This window comes from Strix uralensis, chromosome 25 (genome assembly GCF_047716275.1).
Source record: "Strix uralensis isolate ZFMK-TIS-50842 chromosome 25, bStrUra1, whole genome shotgun sequence".
Lineage (NCBI taxonomy): Eukaryota > Metazoa > Chordata > Aves > Strigiformes > Strigidae > Strix > Strix uralensis.
Genome location: NC_133996.1, coordinates 3,427,758 through 3,448,339, shown reverse-complemented (window position 1 = coordinate 3,448,339; position 20,582 = coordinate 3,427,758). Strand labels below are relative to the sequence as shown.

The 20,582-nt window shown below is 54.2% G+C and overlaps 1 protein-coding gene across 4 annotated transcripts; it reads right to left on the bottom strand.

The window, feature by feature from the left end:
* Positions 1–7,042: 7,042 nt before the first annotated feature.
* On the bottom strand, positions 7,043–18,759 carry MECR (mitochondrial trans-2-enoyl-CoA reductase). Of its 4 annotated transcripts, XM_074894439.1 has the most exons (11): positions 18,548–18,597; positions 16,523–17,298; positions 14,911–15,008; positions 14,647–14,778; positions 12,316–12,459; positions 12,130–12,232; positions 11,116–11,218; positions 10,431–10,504; positions 9,900–9,960; positions 8,624–8,696; positions 7,043–8,277 (listed from the first exon to the last, which is right to left on the bottom strand). In XM_074894439.1, the coding sequence occupies exons 2-11, from the start codon at positions 16,537–16,539 to the stop codon at positions 8,114–8,116; spliced, it is 969 nt and encodes a 322-aa protein (XP_074750540.1). In that variant the 5' UTR covers positions 16,540–17,298; positions 18,548–18,597; the 3' UTR covers positions 7,043–8,113. The 4 variants fall into 4 exon arrangements, with proteins under 4 accessions (XP_074750540.1, XP_074750538.1, XP_074750539.1 ...); XM_074894437.1 differs by lacking the exon at positions 16,523–17,298 and having other exon boundaries at positions 18,548–18,759; XM_074894438.1 differs by lacking the exon at positions 18,548–18,597 and having other exon boundaries at positions 16,523–17,782.
* Between the last annotated feature and the right edge of the window lie 1,823 nt (positions 18,760–20,582).

The window sequence follows — 20,582 nt, the reverse complement described above, 5'->3', positions numbered from 1 at the left end:
ATTCCTGCCGGTGAGCAACCACATCCCTCTTGCAGATCCCGAAATGCCATTTTGGGGACTTATTTTTATCATTTCAGTCGACACATCAGATGCCTAAACTGTACCAAACCCCAGCAGATGCTCGCGGGAACATTTCAGCTTTAGCAGCCACCACCCCACTAAGAAAAACCCCCCCACCCCCCCCCCGAATTAATACCATGTATGTGCAACGCCAGCAGCTGGATTTCCAACCGCGATCCCTCTCATTTGACAAGTAGAGTTAAATTTAATTATTTATTCCTTCGTGCCCTGGTGTAGGAGTAAACGCTCAGGAACATTTTGTGAAAGTGAGAGAGTTCTCTAAAGCTTGATAGGTTTTATTGTTGAGTCAAATAAACAAGGGGGATAAAAGCTCTGCATTAATTTCTCTGGTTTATGTCATGCTTAATAGTGCTCTTAACGATCTCAACGTCCTTTTCTTCCTTTTTTCCCCACTTTATTTGTCGATCAGGAAAGTGCTGGGGCACATGATGCTGCTCTGTCTCCAACGCTGGCGCCTTTGCTGCGGGGATAATGAAAATGCAAAATACTGGGGGGTTTAAACAGTGATGGGAGAGCAGAGGGGAGATGCTGGCAAGGACTTTATCACGGGTTACATCTCGTAGGCTTCTTGGTTTGCTCTTGCCTAAGGGAGGTCTCGGTGCGAGGGGTTGTAGGCGGGATAAAATGGCATAATATGTCCAGGCAAATTTAGCTGCTAACACAGGCTGAGTTTTAATTTCAAAGAGGTTTGCTCTTCTAAAAGCACAGGCAGTTGTAGAGGAGCCCCCTGCGACCTTGGGCAATGTCCCCACCCCACCGCTCGCCTCCTCGCCCCCCAGGACCCAGAAAATGCCCCAAAATGATGGTATGATGCTTAACTCCCCCTTTTTCACACTTAAAAGCTGAGTTTTTGGAGCGAGACTCCCCCTGCAGCAGTCGTTTTACACACTGGTGTTTTCCATTGCATGTCACCCTCCGGGGAGGTAAATGTGCTGCTTGAAGCTCTTCTCTGCCATCAGCAAAAGGCAGCGTGGAGCAGAGCGGCCGTTTACCACTCTCCACTGGCGACACTCAAAAAGTCCCTACAGGAATGAAAAAATTCTTCATTGACTCCGAAACTGCGGGATGATCAGCTGCAGGATGGCTTTACCCCAGGCACAGCACGGGGCTGCACTATGGCTTTGCATGAAATAATCAAAGAACTTGCACTGACCTGGTGCAACAGTTTATTTCAATTGCAAAAGAGATTTCGGTGCTGTTTCATTTCCAGCTCATTCTCGGGAGCAGCACGCAGAGCCTGCTGAAAGCTCAGAGCATCCTCTGGGGACACGCACACCACGACAGAAGCAGCGCTACTGAAATCACACGGCGGGTTTATTCCAGAGAAGAGGGGACGGGCAGTTCTGCACGGGGGGGAGGTGCCCAAGGGAAAAACTTCAGCTCCGGGACACTTGGAGGCCCAGCACTGCGGCCTTCCCCATCCCTCCCTGGGCACCAGCTCCCAGGGCCAACAGGACGCAGCACTGGCCTGGCAGGACACGCCAAAAGCAAAGACAGCTGCGCTCACTCCTTGGCTCCAAACGGCTCTCTCCAGGAGAAGGGAACAGGGCTCTCTAGCAATTCCCTCTGTTTTCCCCTTCCTGTTGCCAGGAGACAGGCGCCAGGCTGCCATGTCACTGGGATGCAGCACAGTCGTCACGGTGACGTTGGCACCTGGCACCAGGGCCCTTCATTCTGCTGACCAGCACGACCCAGACCGGTCAGAGAAAGGGCCATGGATGGACACGTGAGCCAAGATATGAAAAAACAAATTAAAATGGAGCCGCCTTCGCCAGAGACACCCTGGGCTTCCGACCCTGAGGGGTCAGCTTGGTGGCCGGCTTCACCCTGTCCCAGCCGTCCAGGAGGGGATACGGGAGCATCTTGGGACGCTGCCACCGGGCCTCTCCCGGAAGGAAATGCCCTCCAAGCTTTTGTGGGTGACTCCCAGGCCCCCATGACATGCCATCTCCTCCTAGAAGACATCTGTGCTAACACCAGCCCGGCTTCAGGCCAGCTCTTCCTCCAGAAGCTCTGGGAGGTTGTCAACAGCCAGCACTTCCAGTCCATCTGGTGGGGCGACGATGGCAACTGCATCGTCATCGCCAAAGAACTCTTCCAAACGGAAGTGCTGGGCAGGAGGGGACACCACAAGATCTTTGAAACTGAGTCCATGAGAGGCTTCGTTCTCCAACTCAACCTCCATGGATTCTGCAAAATGGAGAGGGATTCCTTCATCTCCATCTCCATCGAGGAGCTGCAGGCACTAGCAGCAGCAGGGCCTGCTCTGGGCAAGGTACGTCAGGTCCTCCGCACACGAGCGAACCCTCGGGACAGTTGGAGAGGGGGAGAGGTTCACCTTCAGATAAAATAAACCTTCTCAAGGTAGGGAGCAAGGATGGGGCTGGGAGAAAATCGCCTGATTTTGGCTCACAGGTCATTTTCAGGAATTCTCGGTGCAGGATTTCGGAGGAGCAGAAATGCTGACAAAATGGATTTGGGTTATTTCTGCTTGCTTTGACCCTGTGAAACAGAAGACAGTCCCATCATAACAAGCCTTTTTTGTGTTTGCTCCATATCTGGCTGCACCAAACATTTCAATCTTCTCGCGGCATCAGCTGACAAGATACACGCCAGCCTCACATTATTCCCAACGTGTCCATTCCATTCTGAGGAGCCTGAAACTAGTGGTGGATGGCTTTCTCCATCGCTTTTTAGGCCTTTGAAAACCCTGCACTTCTCTGCTCCCAAGAGCCCAAAACACAAGGCTGGTTATTACTTAACAAAACCCGATCCTAACATTTGATTCAGCCAAAACTTGGCGTTTAAAATGCCCTGGAGAGCCCTTTTTCATACCCACCCACGTTTGTCTTTTCTGGTGCAGATGCTTAGTTATGGGACCTCTGTCTTTCTCTTTCCTGCAGTGATGGCAACTAACTCCTCTCCTTTGCATTCCGTAGCTGCTCTTCTACCACAACCCCCTCTTCAACAGAGATGACCCCAACCTCCTCACGATGTTCACGCAGAGTGCTGGGGCCAGAAAGAGAGCCCCAGCTGCACCCCCACTGGGCCCCGACATGGAGGAAGACCACCTAAGAAGACAACGCCCTGAGGCTCAGCCAGCGGTGGGAGCTGTGCAGGAGGACAATGACACCCGGACATCGGCAACCACCAGCTCCACACCCACCGAGCTGTGGGCCGGCACAACCGCCCCGAGGGGCAGTGCCAGTCCCCCCCCACCCAAACGCCACTGCAGCCACAGCCCCGCTGGCACCCAGGAGGGGGCTCCTGCTCCAGCCACGGCTTCACCACCCCCTGTCACACCTCCTGCCCCTGCAAACAGCCCCCGCACCCCAGCCAGGGGATTCTCTTCTTCTCCCTAATAAACCTTTCCCAGCTGCCTTGACCTGTCTCTACAGTCTCACAGTCGCCATCTCCACACCTGGAGCAGGGGGGGTTGTTGCCTTTGGGGACACGAAGGTTTTGGCTCCAGCCCGGGAAAGCCAAAGGCCCCGGGCCCAAGCGCTGCACTCAGCAAAACCCAGCAAAAGGCCACCCTGGGGCTAATCCAGGAGCTGCACCAGCACCCAGGGCCACTCCAACCAAACCAGTCCCTCACAGCTCTTGGGGAGGCCATGCCCCTTCCTCCCCCAGCTCAGGCCAGGGGCAGCGGGGCTGCAGGGAGCACACTTGGCTTCTCCTGCCCATCCCACAGCCCAGCTGGGGAGAGCTACAGCATTGCCGCCGGCACAGCCACACCTCTGTCCTACGGGAGTCACAGCTGGGCCTTACTGCAGGAAGAACCTCTCTCTCCCAGCAGCATTTACTCAGGCTTCCTCTCGAGAAGAGCCTTTCACCGAAGCCTTTACACAAGATGCTGCCTCGTGAGCCCCTTCCTTTCCACACAAAGGGAATTGCGCTTTTTGGGGAGAGCAGACCTGGAACACCGCCTCTGCAGGGTGCTCCACACTTCACACCCATGGATGCAAAGAGATTACAGTGCTCAGGAGGAATTAGATCACGAGGTCACAGTAAACATGCAGCGCTACCTGGCACAGTCAGTCATGGAAAGATTCCCTCAGTTAGGTCCCAGGTAAGAGCTGAGTACGTGATTCCACCTCCCAAGTGGAGCATCCATCCGCCAGATGAAGAGGCCCACACCAGTTCAACTGGCACCGGGAAGCAGCAGGCAAATGCTGCTCGTGCCCTGTCCCAATGACTTTATTTCATCTCACGCCCTGTCCCAGTGACTTTAAAATCGATATTGCTGTATTGGTGGCTTGGGTTACAGAAACCAGAGACCTTCAATAACGTCGGAGAGCTGCCAGCTCTGCACAAAGTCACTGAGAAGCAGGTCAAAGTGGGAGCACTAGTTCAAGGAAGGTTCACAGGCGGAGACATACCCGATGAAGTCAGGAATGTTGAAATCACTAATCCAGAGAGGGGGATGTCACTTGTACCAAACCAGGGGTTGAAGACTTCTGGGCTTGTAACGCGCTCTCCAGCGGAGGACACCCAGATCATTCCTCACTTGGGTTTTCTTAGCCAGTGGTCTCCAAAGTTGGGCTGTGCAAGACAATCCACAGGGATGCAGGAAGCAAACAGTTGAACTTCTATTTATTGTCATCTTATTTACATATTCTCACACAGAAATGGTCTATTCTCAACAGTAAATGACTTCTTCACAATACGCTGGAATGAGACGGGAGCTACGATGAACATCCCTCGTACCACACGGAGATCTGTGCTTATCTCGCGCCAAAGGGCTGAAAAGACCTGTTGAACTTCAAGTTTTCTTTTCCAAAAAGACAAGCCTTGCAAGCTTGCTGATGACCAGCTGCTGTCAGTAGTACGCTACCGAGCAGATCTTGTCCAAAAAATAAACACACGTCAAGTGCCCCTTCAAGGTGAAGGTGCCGTTTGAACGATGAGTGAGAAAGTAACTTGTGCTATGGAGAGAGCATTTGCTAAAACCCCCGAAATCAAACAGTTTGCAAGCGCAGCTGGCTGACACCGGGAGCGATGGACACTTATCAGCCAAGAAAACCCTTTGCCTAAGCAGTGGACGGACTGAAAAACAAGTATCAGGGTTTAATAAGCACAGCCAACGATGCAGTTCTTCCATTTGCACCTACACACCTGCGTGAGGAATTTTTCTCAGCAGCGAGTCATCAAAACCAAGTATCAAAATAAACTGGACTTAGAGCCAGCCCTTTGGATGGCTGTATCACAAAGTGCTAAACCAAGATTTTCAAAAGTAATGAAGCACAGGCAATCACAGAGCCCTCACCATAAAATATTATTGTTAATAACAGTCTTCTGAATACCTCCAGGGATGGTGAGTCAACCACTTCCCTGGGCAGCCTGTTCCAAGCCTTGACAACCCTTTCAGTGAAGAAATTTTTCCTAATATCCATCTAATATCCAATCTAAACCTCCCCTGGTGCAACTTCAGGCCATTTCCTTTCATCCTACCACTTGTTACTTGGGAGAAGAGACCAACACCCACCTCACTACAACCTGTGCTCAGGTAGTTGTAGAGAGTGCTAAGGTCTCCCCTCGGCCTCCTTTTCTCCAGACTAAACAACCCAAGTTCCCTCACAGAACTTCTTCTCTAGACCCTTCACCAGCTTCGTTGCTCTTCTCCGAGCATGATCCAGCTCTGTAGAGCCTTTCTACCCTCCTGCAGATCAACACTTCGGCCCAACTTGGGGTCATCTGCAAACTTACTGTGGGTGCACTCGATCCCCTCGTCCAGATCACTGATAAGAGATTAAACAGAACTGGCCCCAGTCCTGAGCCCTGGGGAACACCACGTGTGACCAGTCCCCAGATGGATTTAACTCCAACCACCACAACTCTTTCGGCCCGGCCATCAGTCAGTTTTTTACCGGTGAAGAGTACACCTGTGCAAGCCATGAGCAGCCAGGTTGCTGAAATCCCACCCTATCCCTCAGCAAATTGTCTTAAATCGATGTTTCTTTTGCAAGTGCTACCATGTGGATTCTCTGCTGTCTAATAGGGTTGAATGGAGCTGAACTCTGCTCCTGAGCAGCAGCACAAGGAGTTTCTCCTCTCCTTATTCCACCACTGGGTTTTATGAAGGTTTATAGCACATCCTGGGGATTTTCACTCTTCTGGCAAGTGTGGATGAGACTGACTGTGGCGCTGACTTCAATGGTGGAGCCACTGAGGGAAGGAAGGGTAAAGGTGTGCATCATGCTCACAGCATCTCCTCCCCCTGCAGCTCAGGACTGAACTGTCCTCTTCCAACCCTAAACCTGGGGGCGAGGAGAGGGACACAGGTCGCTGCCAATCTGGGGGAGGAATAAATAACCTGGGGTGTCTCTGTCACTCGCAAGGGACCTCAGAGAGCCGGGCAGGTGTGCCCCTGCGCAGGCACTGTACCCTCACCCCAGGGTTTTGCTGGCCATGGAGCTGAGGGACATCATCAGCAGCTTCCCCCTCACTGAATATCATAATTAAGACCAAAAATTGCAATTAAAATGATCAGTGTATTGCTTTGAAATGGCTTTTGAATGGACTCATGGCTCTTGTCTCCCAAGCCCCGTTGCCCCAAGGAAGAGCCTTGTCCTTCCCATTGCAATATTTGGGGGGAAAAAATGTGTCTTTGTCTGCCTTGGGGGACAGATTTGGGGTAAGAAATGTTGGTTTTGGTACCCAATGAACACTGACAGGACAGAGGTAGCCCCATCTCCCCTACAGCGGCCAGCAGCTTGCTGCCCAAGACCACATCCATCCTGTAGCTGCTTTTAGCAGGACACCAATTGCTTACATGCAATTGTAATTAAAGCTTTACAGGATGGAAAATCCCTGGGATTTAGGACAGGGAGAGGGCCAGGCAGCAAGGGAGGCCAGTGCTTCCGACGCACCCATCCTCAATGCCATGCATCCCCTGCCCCCCCCCCCCCCCCCCCACGTGCCCCACTCAGCACAGAAACATTTATTGGCAGCATTGTAAAAAAAAATATATGTATATTAGACAGTGATTTCCAAGAGGTTCTCATCATGATCAGTAGTGGCAGCAGGAACAGCAGCAAAACTGAATTCAAGTCCAGGTATTGCAAAAAACCCTCCCTGCCCTCCACGTGTCCGGCTGTTATCTGCTGTGGGAGTCCTGTCCCCACTTTGAATGGCTGTTCCCGAAGGGACAACGGTGTCTTACAGCTCCCACTGGTGCAGCAGCACTGGCTGGTTCTTGGTAACTCAGAGTTTCTTTTTTAACTCCCCTGTTTGAACTCATTTTTGAGATGAAGTGATGCCAAGGGCTGAAAAAGCCCTTTGTGCCCTTGTCCTCCAGGCTGCACGGGCAGCCCCTGCGCCGGGCCTGGCAGCGTTGCATGGGCTGGGCAGGGAAAAAATTAAAAAATATTTTAAAAAAACCCAAATAAATTTAAAAATTTGTTTTTTCCCTGCAATTCAGTGTGGGGAGTGGCCCAGCCCAGGGGAACTTGGCTGCCAGACATGGAGGGGGGGATATGGAGGTGGCTGAGAGGCTGCAGCAGCGCAGTGGGGGCTGTTCCAGCTGGGAGAAGGGCAGCGACCAGCCCCGTGCTACCCTGCAAAGTCACCCAAAAGCAGCCAAAAGTCACCTGGAGGGACAGTGCAAACAGCAGAACAACACTGACAGCTGCTAAGCCAGGCAGGAGGCAGCGGCACAGCCCCCCCCAGCCCCAAAAACAGGTGTGAGGGGGAACTGCTGCTCTTTTGACACCCTGAGCCGAGCGAGCTGCTGTCCCCAGGCTCCCTGAGCTTTCTCTTGCACCCAAACTCACCCCGGCTAAAGCGAGACTGCAGCCTCCCTCCAGAAGCAGTTACACACACTGCCATCCATGCAAAGCTGCAGGGGCTAAGTGGGCATCCAAAAGTTAAAAAAAAAAAAAAAAGTAAAAATAAAAATCAATGGATCTGGAGGGTATTTTACCCCCTAAGCATCTCTTGTCTGTGGACAAGGCAGCAAGGGAAAGCTTGGCGGTGGTGGGGCAGCACCGGGCTCAGCCTGCTGCCACCCACGAGCCGAGGTCCTGGCGGGTCAGAGGAGGAGGATCTGCTTCGAGGACACGAAGGGCTTCATGGTGGCCTCCAGCGCTGCCTTGTAGTCCTGGAGCGGGACCTCGGTGCAGGCCGGCGCGGCCAGCTGCCCGCTCCGGATGAGCTGGCACAAGGCGTCCATCATGCTGCCCAGGCTCTCCTGGTCTGTGAGGGAAGGAGGGAGCTCTCACCGTCACGTGTCCCCAACCTGAGCCGTGCCACAGCCACCGGCACTCCCTGGGCTGAAGCCACACAGGGTCCCAGGTGCTGGGGTTGTGATGTGCTCCCAGCTCAGGCACGTGGGATGGGGCAAGAGCCCCCGGCACGGCAACACGCCACGGTCCCTCCCTGAGCCACACCGCCCAGCGCCTGAGTTTCAGCCTCCCCAGGGACTATCAGCGCTCATGACACAAGTAAGAACAAAGAGGATGGCACTGGTGTGGTGGTTTAGCACCCATTCCTGTGCCGACCTGCTGCTCCAGTGCCGTCCCTCAGCACCCATCCGGCTCACCCTCTGTGTGGTCCTTCCTCCACTGGGTCATCCAGAAGCCGCGGAGCCGCACGTCCCGGAAGATGAACGTGCTCTGTGGAGAGAGGGAGCGGAGCACCCAGGTGAGACTTGCGTGTCCCTCCTGGTGTGACAGACGTGGAAGGGGGCAGTGAGGCTCCAGGCTCCTTCGTTAGTGCTCTCACTTGGGAGCCAGAGCTCAGCGGGGTGCGGAGATGCGACTCCAAGGTGTGGAGTCAGGGTGGGTTTGATGCTCGGTGTCTGTGGGGCCATTTCCCTGCTGGGATTTCACAGCGGCCCAAATCCTCCATAAATGAAGCCACTGGGCTGCGAAGCAGCTCGTCCCATAATGAATCCAATCAGTTAAATAAAAAGAAGTTTGGAGGCTCTAAATTTGTAGGCAGGGGAAAGCCAAGCTCCTGTGGTGCCGATCAAGAGCTGAGGGGATGGGGACATCTGCAGTGGAGCACACAGAACCGCAGGATCATCCGGGTTGGCAAAGCCCTTGAAGCTCCTCCAGTCCAACCATGAACCTCACCCTGACCGTTCCCAACTCCACCAGATCCCTCAGCGCTGGGTCAACCCGACTCTTCAACCCCTCCAGGGATGGGGACTCCCCCCCTGCCCTGGGCAGCCCATTCCAACGCCCAACAACCCCTTCTGCAAAGAAATCCTTCCTAAGAGCCAGTCTGACCCTGCCCTGGCGCAGCTTGAGGCCATTCCCTCTTGTCCTGCCGCTGGGTCCTTGGCTCAAGAGACTCCTCCCCCCTCTCTGCACCCTTCTTTCAAGGAGTTGGAGAGGGCCATGAGGTCTCCCCTCAGCCTCCTCTTCTCCAGACTAAACCCCCCCAGTTCCCTCAGCCGCTCCCCATCAGACCTGTGCTCCTGACCCTGCACCAGCTCCGTTACCCTTCTCTGGACACGCTCGAGTCATTCAATGGCCTTTTTGGAGTGAGGGGCCCAAAACTGAACCCACTCATCGAGGGGCGACCTCACCAGTGCCGAGCACAGGGGTCAGATCCCTTCCCTGTCCCTGCTGGCCACGCTAGTGCTGATACAAGCCAGGATGCCACTGGCCTTCTTGGCCACCTGGGCACACTGCTGGCTCATTATCAACCACCCCCAGGTCCCTCTCTGACTGGCAGCTCTCCAGCCACTCCTCCCCAAGCCTGTAGCCCTGCTGGGGGTTGTGGCCCAAGTGCAGCACCCGGCATTTGGCCTTAGTGAAACTCCTACAGAACGTGCCCCGAGGGAAATCAAGAACATCTCCAGTACTCACCACAGGCACCATCACAGGCTGCTTTGCCATCCCCCCATAGGTGACCATGGTCCCTTTGGGCCTGGAAGAGGAAGGGGGTATTTGGTTATGCGCTCCCCCACGTGCAGCTTTGACCTCACAACCTCTCCCTCTGCCATACCCAACCCCACCGCTGCTCCGAGGGGCTGCTCTCACACCAAGGGCTCCCCCAGACTCCACTTTCCAGAGCTCCCCTCTCATTCCCATGCACCATTACCTGAATTTGCAGCTAAATACACCAGTTATACCTGGTCAGGACTGGGTGGACCTCACCTGCTTCCAGCCACTGGCAGTGTTTGAGACATGCAGTGACTATGGGTTAACCTGAAGTCACCGCTATTTTCCAAAACCACTTCTCCACTCATCTCCCCTCTCCAAAATTTCCGTGATGACCAACATCAACTAACCATGTCTCCAGCCAGCTCTTGTACTCTGGGGGGTCTGGAGCAGGACCCTCTGGTGCTGGCTGCTGTCCCCAAGCCCACGCCCAGGCCACCACTCAGCCAAACTTACTGCAGATGCCGCAGCATTTCCGTAGTGCTTTTGCCTCCGACACAGTTCAGGGCGAGCCGGGGCTTCGGGATGCTCTGCAAGAGTTTATTAAGAAGGTTCCCAAATATTAGGACTCCTTTTGAGGATGGGACTGCGGTTCTTGAGGGAACAACTGCCTTAACCTCAATATTTACCTGGGGGCAGCTAAGAGTCGTAGAGCTAAAAATCTATGATCTGGCCCTTGCAATAGCAGCAAAAGCCTTCAGCTTCTGGGGCTAGAGAATCTGTCCTTCCCACCATCCCTGCAGCACTGAACCACAGGGGCAGCCCCAGCGGTCTCACAGAATCATCTGGGTTGGAAAAGACCTTGAAGATCATCCAGTCCAAGCATTATCCTCACACTGACCGTTCCCAACTCCACCAGATCCCTAAGCACTATGTTGACCCTACTCTTAAACCCCTCCAGGGGTGGGGACTCCCCCCCTGCCCTGGGCAGCCCATTCCAACGCCCAACAACCCATTCTGTAAAGAAATGCTTCCTAATATCCAGTCTAAACCTTCCCTGGAGCAACTTGAGGCCATTACCTCTTGTCCTATCACTTATTACTTGGTTAAAGAGACTCATCCCCAGCTCTCTGCAACCTCCTTTCATGGTCTCTGCAACCTCCTTCCAGAGGTCTCTCCTGTGGGATCAGCATTGAGGTACCTTAAATATATCTTTCATCTCTGGCTTTCTCAGCATCTCCTCCGTGATGACATGGTCTGCACCCAGGGCCATGAGCCTCTCCACCAGCTTTGGAAGATCAGGTCTGGGGAAGTGAAAAGAAAAGGACTTGATCAGAGAATCACAGAATCATTCAGGTTGGAAAAGACCCTCGGGATCAGCGAGTCCAACCCTCAGCCCGACTCTACAAAGTTCTCCCCTACCCCACATCCCCCAACAGCTCACCCAAACGACCCTTAAACACACCCAGGGATGGGGACTCCACCCCCTCCCTGGGCAGCCTATTCCACTCTCTGACCACTCTTGCTGGGAAACATTTGTTCCTCATGTCCAGTCTGAACCTCCCCTGTTGCAGTTTAAAGCTGTTCCCTCTTGTTCTGTCACTAATCCCCTGGGAGAAGAGACCAGCACCAACCTCTCCACAACGTCCTTTCAGGGAGCTGTAGAGAGTGATGAGGTCTCCCCTCCCCTTCTCCTCCTCACACTGAACAGTCCCAGCTCCTTCAATCTCTCCTCACAGGATTTATTCTCCAGGCCCTTCCCCAGCTCGTTGCCCTCCTCTGCCCTCGCTCCAGCCCCTCGAGATCTCTCTCGTATTGAGGTGCCCAAAACTGGACACAACACTCCAGGTGTGGCCTCACCAGTGCAGAGCACAGGGGGCTGTCACCTCCCTACTTCTGCTGGTCACACTATTTCTAATCCAAGCCAGGATGCCGTTGGCTTTCTTGGCCCCCTGGGCACACTGCTGGCTCATGGTCAACTGCTTGTCAATTAGAACCCTAGATGAGCCAGAAAGCAGTGTCACCTTCTCCCTCCTGCTCAGGTGTAGCCGGGGAACAACAGGGCAGTGGCTGGAGGAGAAACAGGAGAAAATCCTGGCTTGGAGGGGCAGGATGACCCAGCTCCCCAACTTGCCTGACCCCCTGCCAACCTCCAGCCCAGGCTGAGAGCATCCTCTGCCCCGCAGGAGCCCTTCTCTTCTCCCAGGGGACCCACCTGTCCCTCACCACATTGATGGTTTTGATGCCGGAGGCTTTGGCGATCTGGATAACAGCCTGGCCCACGCCGCTGTTGGCAGCGTTCTGGATGACGGAGTCACCTGGATATAAATAAATCCAGATTTTCATTGCAGAAATAACCGGCAAATCCACCCGGGTTTCCTTCCGCCCAGCAGAGCCGTACCTGGCGCCAAGGTCTCGAAGTCGGCCAGCATGCGGTACGCCGTGCAGGGGTTGACACTCAGGGTGGCAGCGCTCAGCACCGGGATGTCACCGGGCACCTTCAGCAGCGTCTCCTCGGGGAACACTCCCTGCGTCCGCCACGTCCCTGCGGCACCGGCGGCATCGCAGGCAGCGCGGCAGGAAGGTGGGCAAGGAAAGGAACATAGAATCACAGAATCAACTAGGTTGGAAAGGACCTTGAAGATCATCTAGTCCAACCGTTAACCTAACACTGCCGGTTCCCATCTACACCAGATCCCTCAGCGCTATGTCGACCCTACCCTTAAACCCCTCCAGGGATGGGGACTCCACCACCTCCCTGGGCAGCCCATTCCACTGCCTAATAACCCGTTCTGTAAAGAAATACTTCCTGACATCTAGTCTAAACCTTCCCTGGTGCAACTTGAAGCCATTCCCTCTTGTCCTGACACTGGTTCCTTGGGTCAGGAGACTCCTCCCCCCTCTCTGCACCCTCCTTTCAGGGAGTTGGAGAGGGCCATGAGGTCTCCCCTCAGCCTCCTCTTCTCCACACTAAACCCCCCCAGTTCCCTCAGCCGCTCCCCATCAGACCTGTGCTCCAGACCCTGCACCAGCTCCGTTGCCCTTCTCTGGACACGCTCGAGTCATTCAATGGCCTTTTTGGAGTGAGGGGCCCAAAACTGAACACAGGAATCGAGGTGCAGCCTCACCAGTGCCGAGCACAGGGGTCAGATCCCTTCCCTGTCCCTGCTGGCCACGCTATTTCTCACATGTTGTGAGACCTCATCTCACGCCACAACCTTAACACTGGCTGCGGCAGCATCACCACACTGTGCACGGTCTCAATCCTGGAGAGTGAGTTACGAAACGTTTTGCCATACGGATACAGCCAAAATATTGTGAGAGGCAGGGGATGGATCCCCCGCTGCCAGCTGAGATTTATCACCAGCAAAGTCTAATCATTTCCCAGAGAGATAACAGGAGCAGGGCTCCCTGGGCACAGGGAGTGCGTGCAGAGCTAATGAAAATACTCCCCACCCTACGGATGAGCCCATATATTCAAACCCAATTTACTTAGATTTAGTCCCTCTATATTTATATCCGATTTAACCCCCTACCATCCATTTACTTTTTTTCTAATGCTTAAAAATATCACATTTCGATCTTAACTAGATAGCTTTCCTTCTCCCATTAAGAGAAAAAGCCTTTTAAGAAGAAATAGGCAAAGAACAAGCTGTTACACTAAAACAGAACTGACAATTTTTCTGGCCATTGGCATTTTGGAGGATCACAAGAGACATTTGTTGGAAAACAAATTCCCAGGCTTTCCCATCAGAGCACTATTAAGGAGAAAACTGTAATGAGATATAACCACGACCTTGCACAGGTCAAATGCTTTATCCCAGGTCTTTAAAGAAGCTCCAAGTAGATGTGACAAAACACGTTTTTTTCCAGAGAAGCAGATTGCTGCGATGCTTTGTAACGGTGCAGAAGCCTCATTAAGGGGTCTATGCTATAGAAAAGTAGATTATTTCTAAATTCAAGTTTAGCATAAGCAATGGCATCGCTACTGCTGCTATCGCAAGTGCTCTGGGTTTTCACACTGCATGTGTCCCGTGCACAGGAGCCCCTTCCCTGGGGACCCCCACCCTTCCCTGGAGCCCCCCTGCATCTGCAGAGGATGAGCAGCATCTCTCGCTGTGGCTCAGGATCAGGTACTGAGCTTATCTTAAAAAAAAAAAAAAAAAACATTAAAAATAAAAATACGTGGCGGAAATAATCAAACTTAAACCAAGCTATAAACAGGTAAGAAATGAAGATGTCTTTGTGCAGCTCCAGCAGTTATCCTGATGTTTCTTGTCTGAGACAATCCAGCCCATTATATTTATGATTAGGCTAATATGGCACTAAATGGGTTCCAACTGCTGCTTCCCTCACCCAACATTCTCTAATGGAGCTTTCTTTTTTCCCATTTTAAGTCACATCCAATTAGATGTAATTGCTGTAAGCGGGAGGGGCACGTGGCTCTACCCACACCCAGCAAAGACGATGCTTTGGAGAGCAGCAGTTTTGCTCCGAGACCCCAAAATCCCCGTGCCAGCTCCTGAAGCATCAGTTTGCATGCGGGCATGACCATGGGTTTGCTTTCTGCTCCATCACAGAGCTTGGGCAGCTCCTGGTGGGCTCGAGCATCCCAAAAATCCCCTGGGAAGATGCTCTGCAGGCGAGGGGACACGCAGACAGACCTCCCGGGTGAGCAGGACCCCGTGGTGCCGTGGCTGCCGGTGCCGAGGACGCTGGGGTACACACTCACCAAGTCCAGTGACCGCCGGGATGACCCGGTCCCCGGGTTTCAGAGCTGCCACACGACGCCCGACCTCCAGCACTTCCCCGACACCTTCGTTGCCTCCCACGGCCGGCAGCGGGGAGACGATGGCGTAGGTCCCTGCCGGGAAGCTGGAGATGAGCTGCAGACCTCGTCATACCCCAGACCTCCCCAGCCCAGGAGCCGGCTCCAAACCCTCCGAGACATCCCGCTGGGAATTAATATGCAAAAAAGATGCAGCCGGCGCGTTACCTTGGATCATATTGATGTCGGCGGGATTGATGGGAGCTGCCAACATCTTGACATGGACATCGGAGTCCCCTAGCTCGGCCACCTCGAGGTCCTTCAGTCTGAACAGGGAGGCACAAAGGAAAAGTGCATTAATACAGGCTTGGCTGATATCTTCTGCACCTTGGTTTAAGCTGGAGATGCCTGTATCACCTACACAACACATGAGACTTAAAATAAACAGCACTGTATTCCCCATCTCATCTATACTGCTGTAGCCTGGTCTCCTCCAGCGAGGAAACCCAACATCCAACTTAGACAACCCTGTCAAGACTCCTCTGTCCCCAGGGAACAGCAGGTAGCGATTCCGTATCCACCCCAAAACCTCACACCGTTAGTCGGGCTTAGGAACAAACCCTGGATAGTCCTTGCACAGAAAAAAGCCCCTCCAAGAGGGATGATGTCGCCAACCCCTTTGCTGCAAGATGCGATGCAGATGCTCTTACACCAAGGGAAGGGTGGGGCTGGTTTTTTCAGCTCATCTCCCACCACAAACACATCCTCCTGGTGTGCTCAGCCCCGCGGGAGCTGCAGTATGAAACTTTTGGGATACTTGGGTCTTGCAAGGGGAAGGAAAAGCTCCGGAAAACCCATCAGCACCAGGCCACAGACCAAGGGGAAAGAGGAACCAGGGGCTCAATGGCTGCCTGACCCATCTCCCAGCCAGGGCAAACCCATCCAGCCCTGCCAGTTTGCAAGATGAAGGCAATTTTAACAACATTTAAAGGAGCTGGGAGCTCTGCAAAGGCTGCCAATTTTAAGAGTGGTTATTTGCTGCAATTACATGCTGCTAAGTGCGTAGTCATTAGGAACAATACACTGAATTTCTTTTCATGGCTTGTCCCGGTGCTGGCAAAGGGGTTTCCTCTTTTCTTCCTCCAAGCTGCCCAGCTGATTCCGAGATGACTTTAAATAGCACCCTGCCTGTGTCAGAAGGCTTTTAGCACAGGGAATTTGCACAGCTCCGGCTATAGGTCTTATATACGCTCCAGTAGTGGTTTGGGGTGAGGGCATCAGGCTCCAGCTCTTGCTTTCAGCAGCAGCCACCCAAACAGAAAGCCCACAGCCTGAATCCTTGCTGAGCATCCTGGCGATAGGGGTGCATCCCCAAGCACAGAAAGCCTCCCTCTGCATCATGCAAATCCCCCCTTGCTGTCACTCCGGCTGTCCCATCCCTGTACACCCCTCTCAGGGGCAGATCTCTGGTTTTTGCAAGTATTTTCCTCTCCTAATTAGCAATTAGGACGAGGAGACTTGAGGGAGGCTCCTGGGAGGGTGCAAAAACCTTGCTTGGAGCGTTTGGCATCAGCAAGGTGCAGGATACGGCCCTGTAGCTGCTGAGTATGACCCAAAATCCTGACTTTGGTGGATTTTGCTCAAAACCCTGTGTTTTTGGCAAGGTTATGAATTATGAAGCCGGGTGTGTGTCTAACATCCAGGCAGGAGGCAGCAGGATGAAGTTAGCTCCTTGCAAACCCGCTTCAAACCCAACCGCAAAGCTTCAGCAAGAAAACATGGTGACTCCATCCCGTTTAAGGTTTACAAAATTAAAAAATAAAATAAAAATCAGCATTACAAGACGCAGGGATCCATCCGGAGGCAACTGCTGTTACTGGGTGTCTGCGCCTCCTGCTCCTGGCCCCCAGCAATGCCATCTCCACGCTGTAGGTATTTTTCTGCCTTGTTAGGCAGCAAATTAAATAATTTAGGGTTTTGCCACCTTCTGCATGCCCAACTAATTGAAATCCCTTCCTTTTTCTTAAATGGGGTTAAATGTTAAAGTTAATACCACGCAGCACCTCCGCACAGTGTCAGCCCTACGCCAGCACCCTGGGCGTGAACCCACTGCTCAGATTTCCATCCCATTTAAAAAAAAAAAATTATATTAGACAGACGGACAGATTTTTGATGGAGGCTGTTAAAAAGCCAACCACCCAACAAAACCCTGCATCAGCAAGCAAAGCAACGCTCACTAATTTTAACAAATTCAGCAGGTTGCGCAAAAAAGCCACCGTTTCAGCTGGCCGGGGGTTTTACGGCTCGTCCTGCCCCGCTTTAGCGTTACAGGAATTCGGGTGTTTTCAGAAATCTGCAAAAAAAGAGAAGTCATGAGGTACAAGACTGGCCTTGCACAAGCGATGGGGCGAGGGCAGCAAATCTCAGGAGCCATCAGTGGTCGTTAAGTGCTGTTGCACAATTAAATGGTCATCAGGAAAAGCAACCATCTGTCCCCAAAAAACCCCCGGGGATTCGGTCTCTGGATGCACCCACATAATGTATCGGCACCTCCTGCATTTCTAGGGGTGACCTGAGCCTGTTCAAGCGGGGCAGCGAGTCCTCGAGGTCTCCTCCCTTGAAAAAAAAAGACATAAAATCCACCAAACCAGGACTTCCCCTTTGCAAGGCTTTTTGGTCAATTTTAGAAGGAAAATCCCACGCTGCCGTGGAGTGACAGCTGCTGTCCCCAAAACCACTCGTGATGGTGACAGGCGCGACACTGGCTTTGTCCCTTAACTGGGACCTCAAAGGGAAACCCCATCAGTGTGATGCAACCGAGGGTGAAGCTGGGGTGCAGCGATGCTGGGGGCTCAGACCTCCCCATCGTACCCCAAATTAAGGCAGAATGGGCTTCCTGGGGTGGTTTTAAGGCAAATTGAGGGAGTGGCAGCAGCAGGCGGGTGGGGGACAGGGAGCCAACCCCCACTCTGGTGTCTGCCTGTGAGTCCACAGCACGATGTGGGGAGTGGGGGCACCCCCTGGGTCCCCCTGTGTGCTCAGGAGCCTCCCAGCACCCTTGGCACTGCCCTGGGGGTCCTGCAGGGAGCTGCACCCCATCCCCACCCCTGGGGGGGGCAACTCCCGACCCCCTCTGCAATGCACCCCCAAAGCCAGCACTGCCAGACCCACACACCTCATCTGCACGCCCCCACTGCCCCCCCCCACTGCACCCCTCTGCCAGCCCCCACCCCGTACCTCTGCCCCCCACTGCACTGCACCCCCACCCCAGCCTTGCCCCTACACCTGCACCCCCACTCTCCCTCCAGCGCACCCCCAGCTTCACCCTCCCCTCCCCCTGCACCCCCTACCGCAATGCGCCCCCAGTACAGCCCCCCCATACCTTCACCTCCCTGCCACGCACCCCTATTTTTGCCCCCACCCGATACCTGCACCCCCTATTGCAATGCACCCCAGCACAGCCCCCCCATACCTGCACCCCATGGCAATGCACCCCCATCTTGACCCCCACCCCATCCCTGCACCCCCTACCGCAATACACCCCCGGTATAGCCCCCCCCACCTGCACCCCATGGCAATGCACCCCCAGTATAGCCCCCCCACACCTGCACCCCATGGCAATGCACCCCCAGTATAGCCCCCCCACACCTGCACCACATGCCAATGCACCCCCAGTACAGCCCCCCCATACCTTCACCCCCCTGCCACGCACCCCTATTTCTGCCCCCACCCTACACCTGCCCCCCCATTGCAATACACCCCAGCACCGCCCCCCCACACCCGCAGCGCACCCCCAGCTTCACCCCCACCCCGTCCCTGCACCCCCTCTTGCAGAGCACCCCAGTACAGCCCCCCCCCCCCTTACTGCACGACGGCGGGGGGCTCCCCGTGCCGCCCATAGACCAGCCCCCGCGGGGGGGCCCGCGCCGTGCCCGAGCGCGCCCGCGCAGGGGGGGTCCGCGCCCCGCGCAACATCCGCGCTGCCGCCCGCTGCATCCCGACTCAGCTCAGCTCGCCCCGGTTAAGCCCGGCCCAGCTCGCCCCGGTTCTACTCGCTTGAGCCCGGCGCGGCCACCAGCAGCGTCACGAGGGCAACCCCGCCCCCCCCGGGTCGGCCCCGCCCCCGCCCGCCTTAAGGCGGCTCAGCCACGGCTGCGATGAGTCGGTCCGGTCTCTGCGCGGCGGCCCGGGGCTCTCCCGGGATTGCCGGGGCCGGGGTCCTGTTTCAAGGCTGATTTATCCCAAAACGCTCGTAAAAATATTAACTGTGCCGGTGCGCGAAGGCAGCGCCAGCTCCCTCTGCCGAGCCGTGCCAGCCCAGAGGCCTCGGTGTCGGGCACAGCAGCATCTTCTAGAGCCCAGGCAACGGGGGCCTTGGATCTCCATGCACATCATTAAGACATTTTGGGGAGAACAGCCCCTTTTCTCTGATTTATTAACCGGTGGCTTCCAGCCACCCTGGAAGGGAGGTACGTGCTTGCTCTAGGCAGGGAAAGCTGCACGGCAAAAGTTTATCAGATGATTATTTAGAACAACAGATGCCTGGCACAAGTGGTGAGAAAAAAATTCCTAATAGTAATTTAATTCAATGTTTTGTATAATTAGCTTGAAGGAAAGGTCTCATTTATTCTTCCAATTAAAACTGATTAGGTCGGAGAGAACAAAGGGAAGTGAGGATGCCTGCCTTACTGATCGACCTGTCACAGCAGAACAAACAGCAGGTTTTAAAAATAATTTCTTCTTTCATGTAGAGATTGGACTTCTCTGGCTGAGTGGCAGGAGCAGCTCAATAATTCCTGCTTCTACGTGCAATTAGCAGATTCCTTCGTTAACACCGTCCCTGCCCTGGTCACCCCGGGAGCTTTGCTGGTCCGCCCGTGGACCAGAGCACCCAGGGGATGCTGCGTGGCTGAGAGCCCGATGGTGGGGCCGGTGCCACTGCCCCTGGGCCAGCTTGGGAGCCCCGACAGGAGCCCACGGCCAGACCTGCACCTCCTGGACCGTCGCTATGGGCAGGTTGGGGGGTCAGGCCCTGCCCTGCCTCGCGGCGGTTGGGTTTCGATGGCCATCAGCACCACCCCTAAATCCAGCCGCTTTCCCTTCCCGCTCCCCCAGACCCATTCTCGAGCACCCGGTATTTTATTCCCATAAAATTGCTTTGCAATCAATCAAATCAAACCCCCCAGTGAGAAGTCACTCAGCTCATGCCCCGGAGATTGTCCCTCGTCGGCGCCCTCCCACGACTGTCCCCATCCCGGTGACACGGCACACGCAGACCCTGGTGGGCATCTGAAATTAGCCCGGGTGCTGCAGGGGAGGGTCCCTTCAGGCTCAAATGACCCAGCTCTAAGGCTGTAGTGACCTGAAATAAAATATTATAACCAATTTGCTTGGTATTTCACATCATTTTTTTAAGAAAAAAGAAAAACAACATTTTTTGGGGGGTGTGAATTCATATGAGTGGAAAGTTTGAGATGAAGGAAAAACCCACTTTTAGAAAAAAATCCTCTTCAAAAGTGCTGATGAGGATTCTCCCCTCTGCCTCCTTTCTCTTCTGGGGTAGGATTTGCAACTGCTTTCAGCGGGGTGAGGGAGGGCTCGGCTCGGCTCGGCGCGTCCCTGCCGAAGGCCCTGCGAACAGACCGGGGGAGCAGAGAGGACTTTTCTCACCGAATTCTTCCGTTATGACAAATTTTGGTGTCACTTGTAACAGGAGTGGGCGTAAAAGTCTTCAGGCACCTGTGGGATTTGAAAGTTAATCATTGCTGACAAAGGCACCCGCAAACACCCTGCGCTCACCGAGCCGGTGGCATTTGTGTACTGCAGAGCGCTGGCACCGCTCATGACACTGGTGGCTCTCTCCAGGCAGGATGGGGTGGCTGGAGGAGCTGGATGGAGGG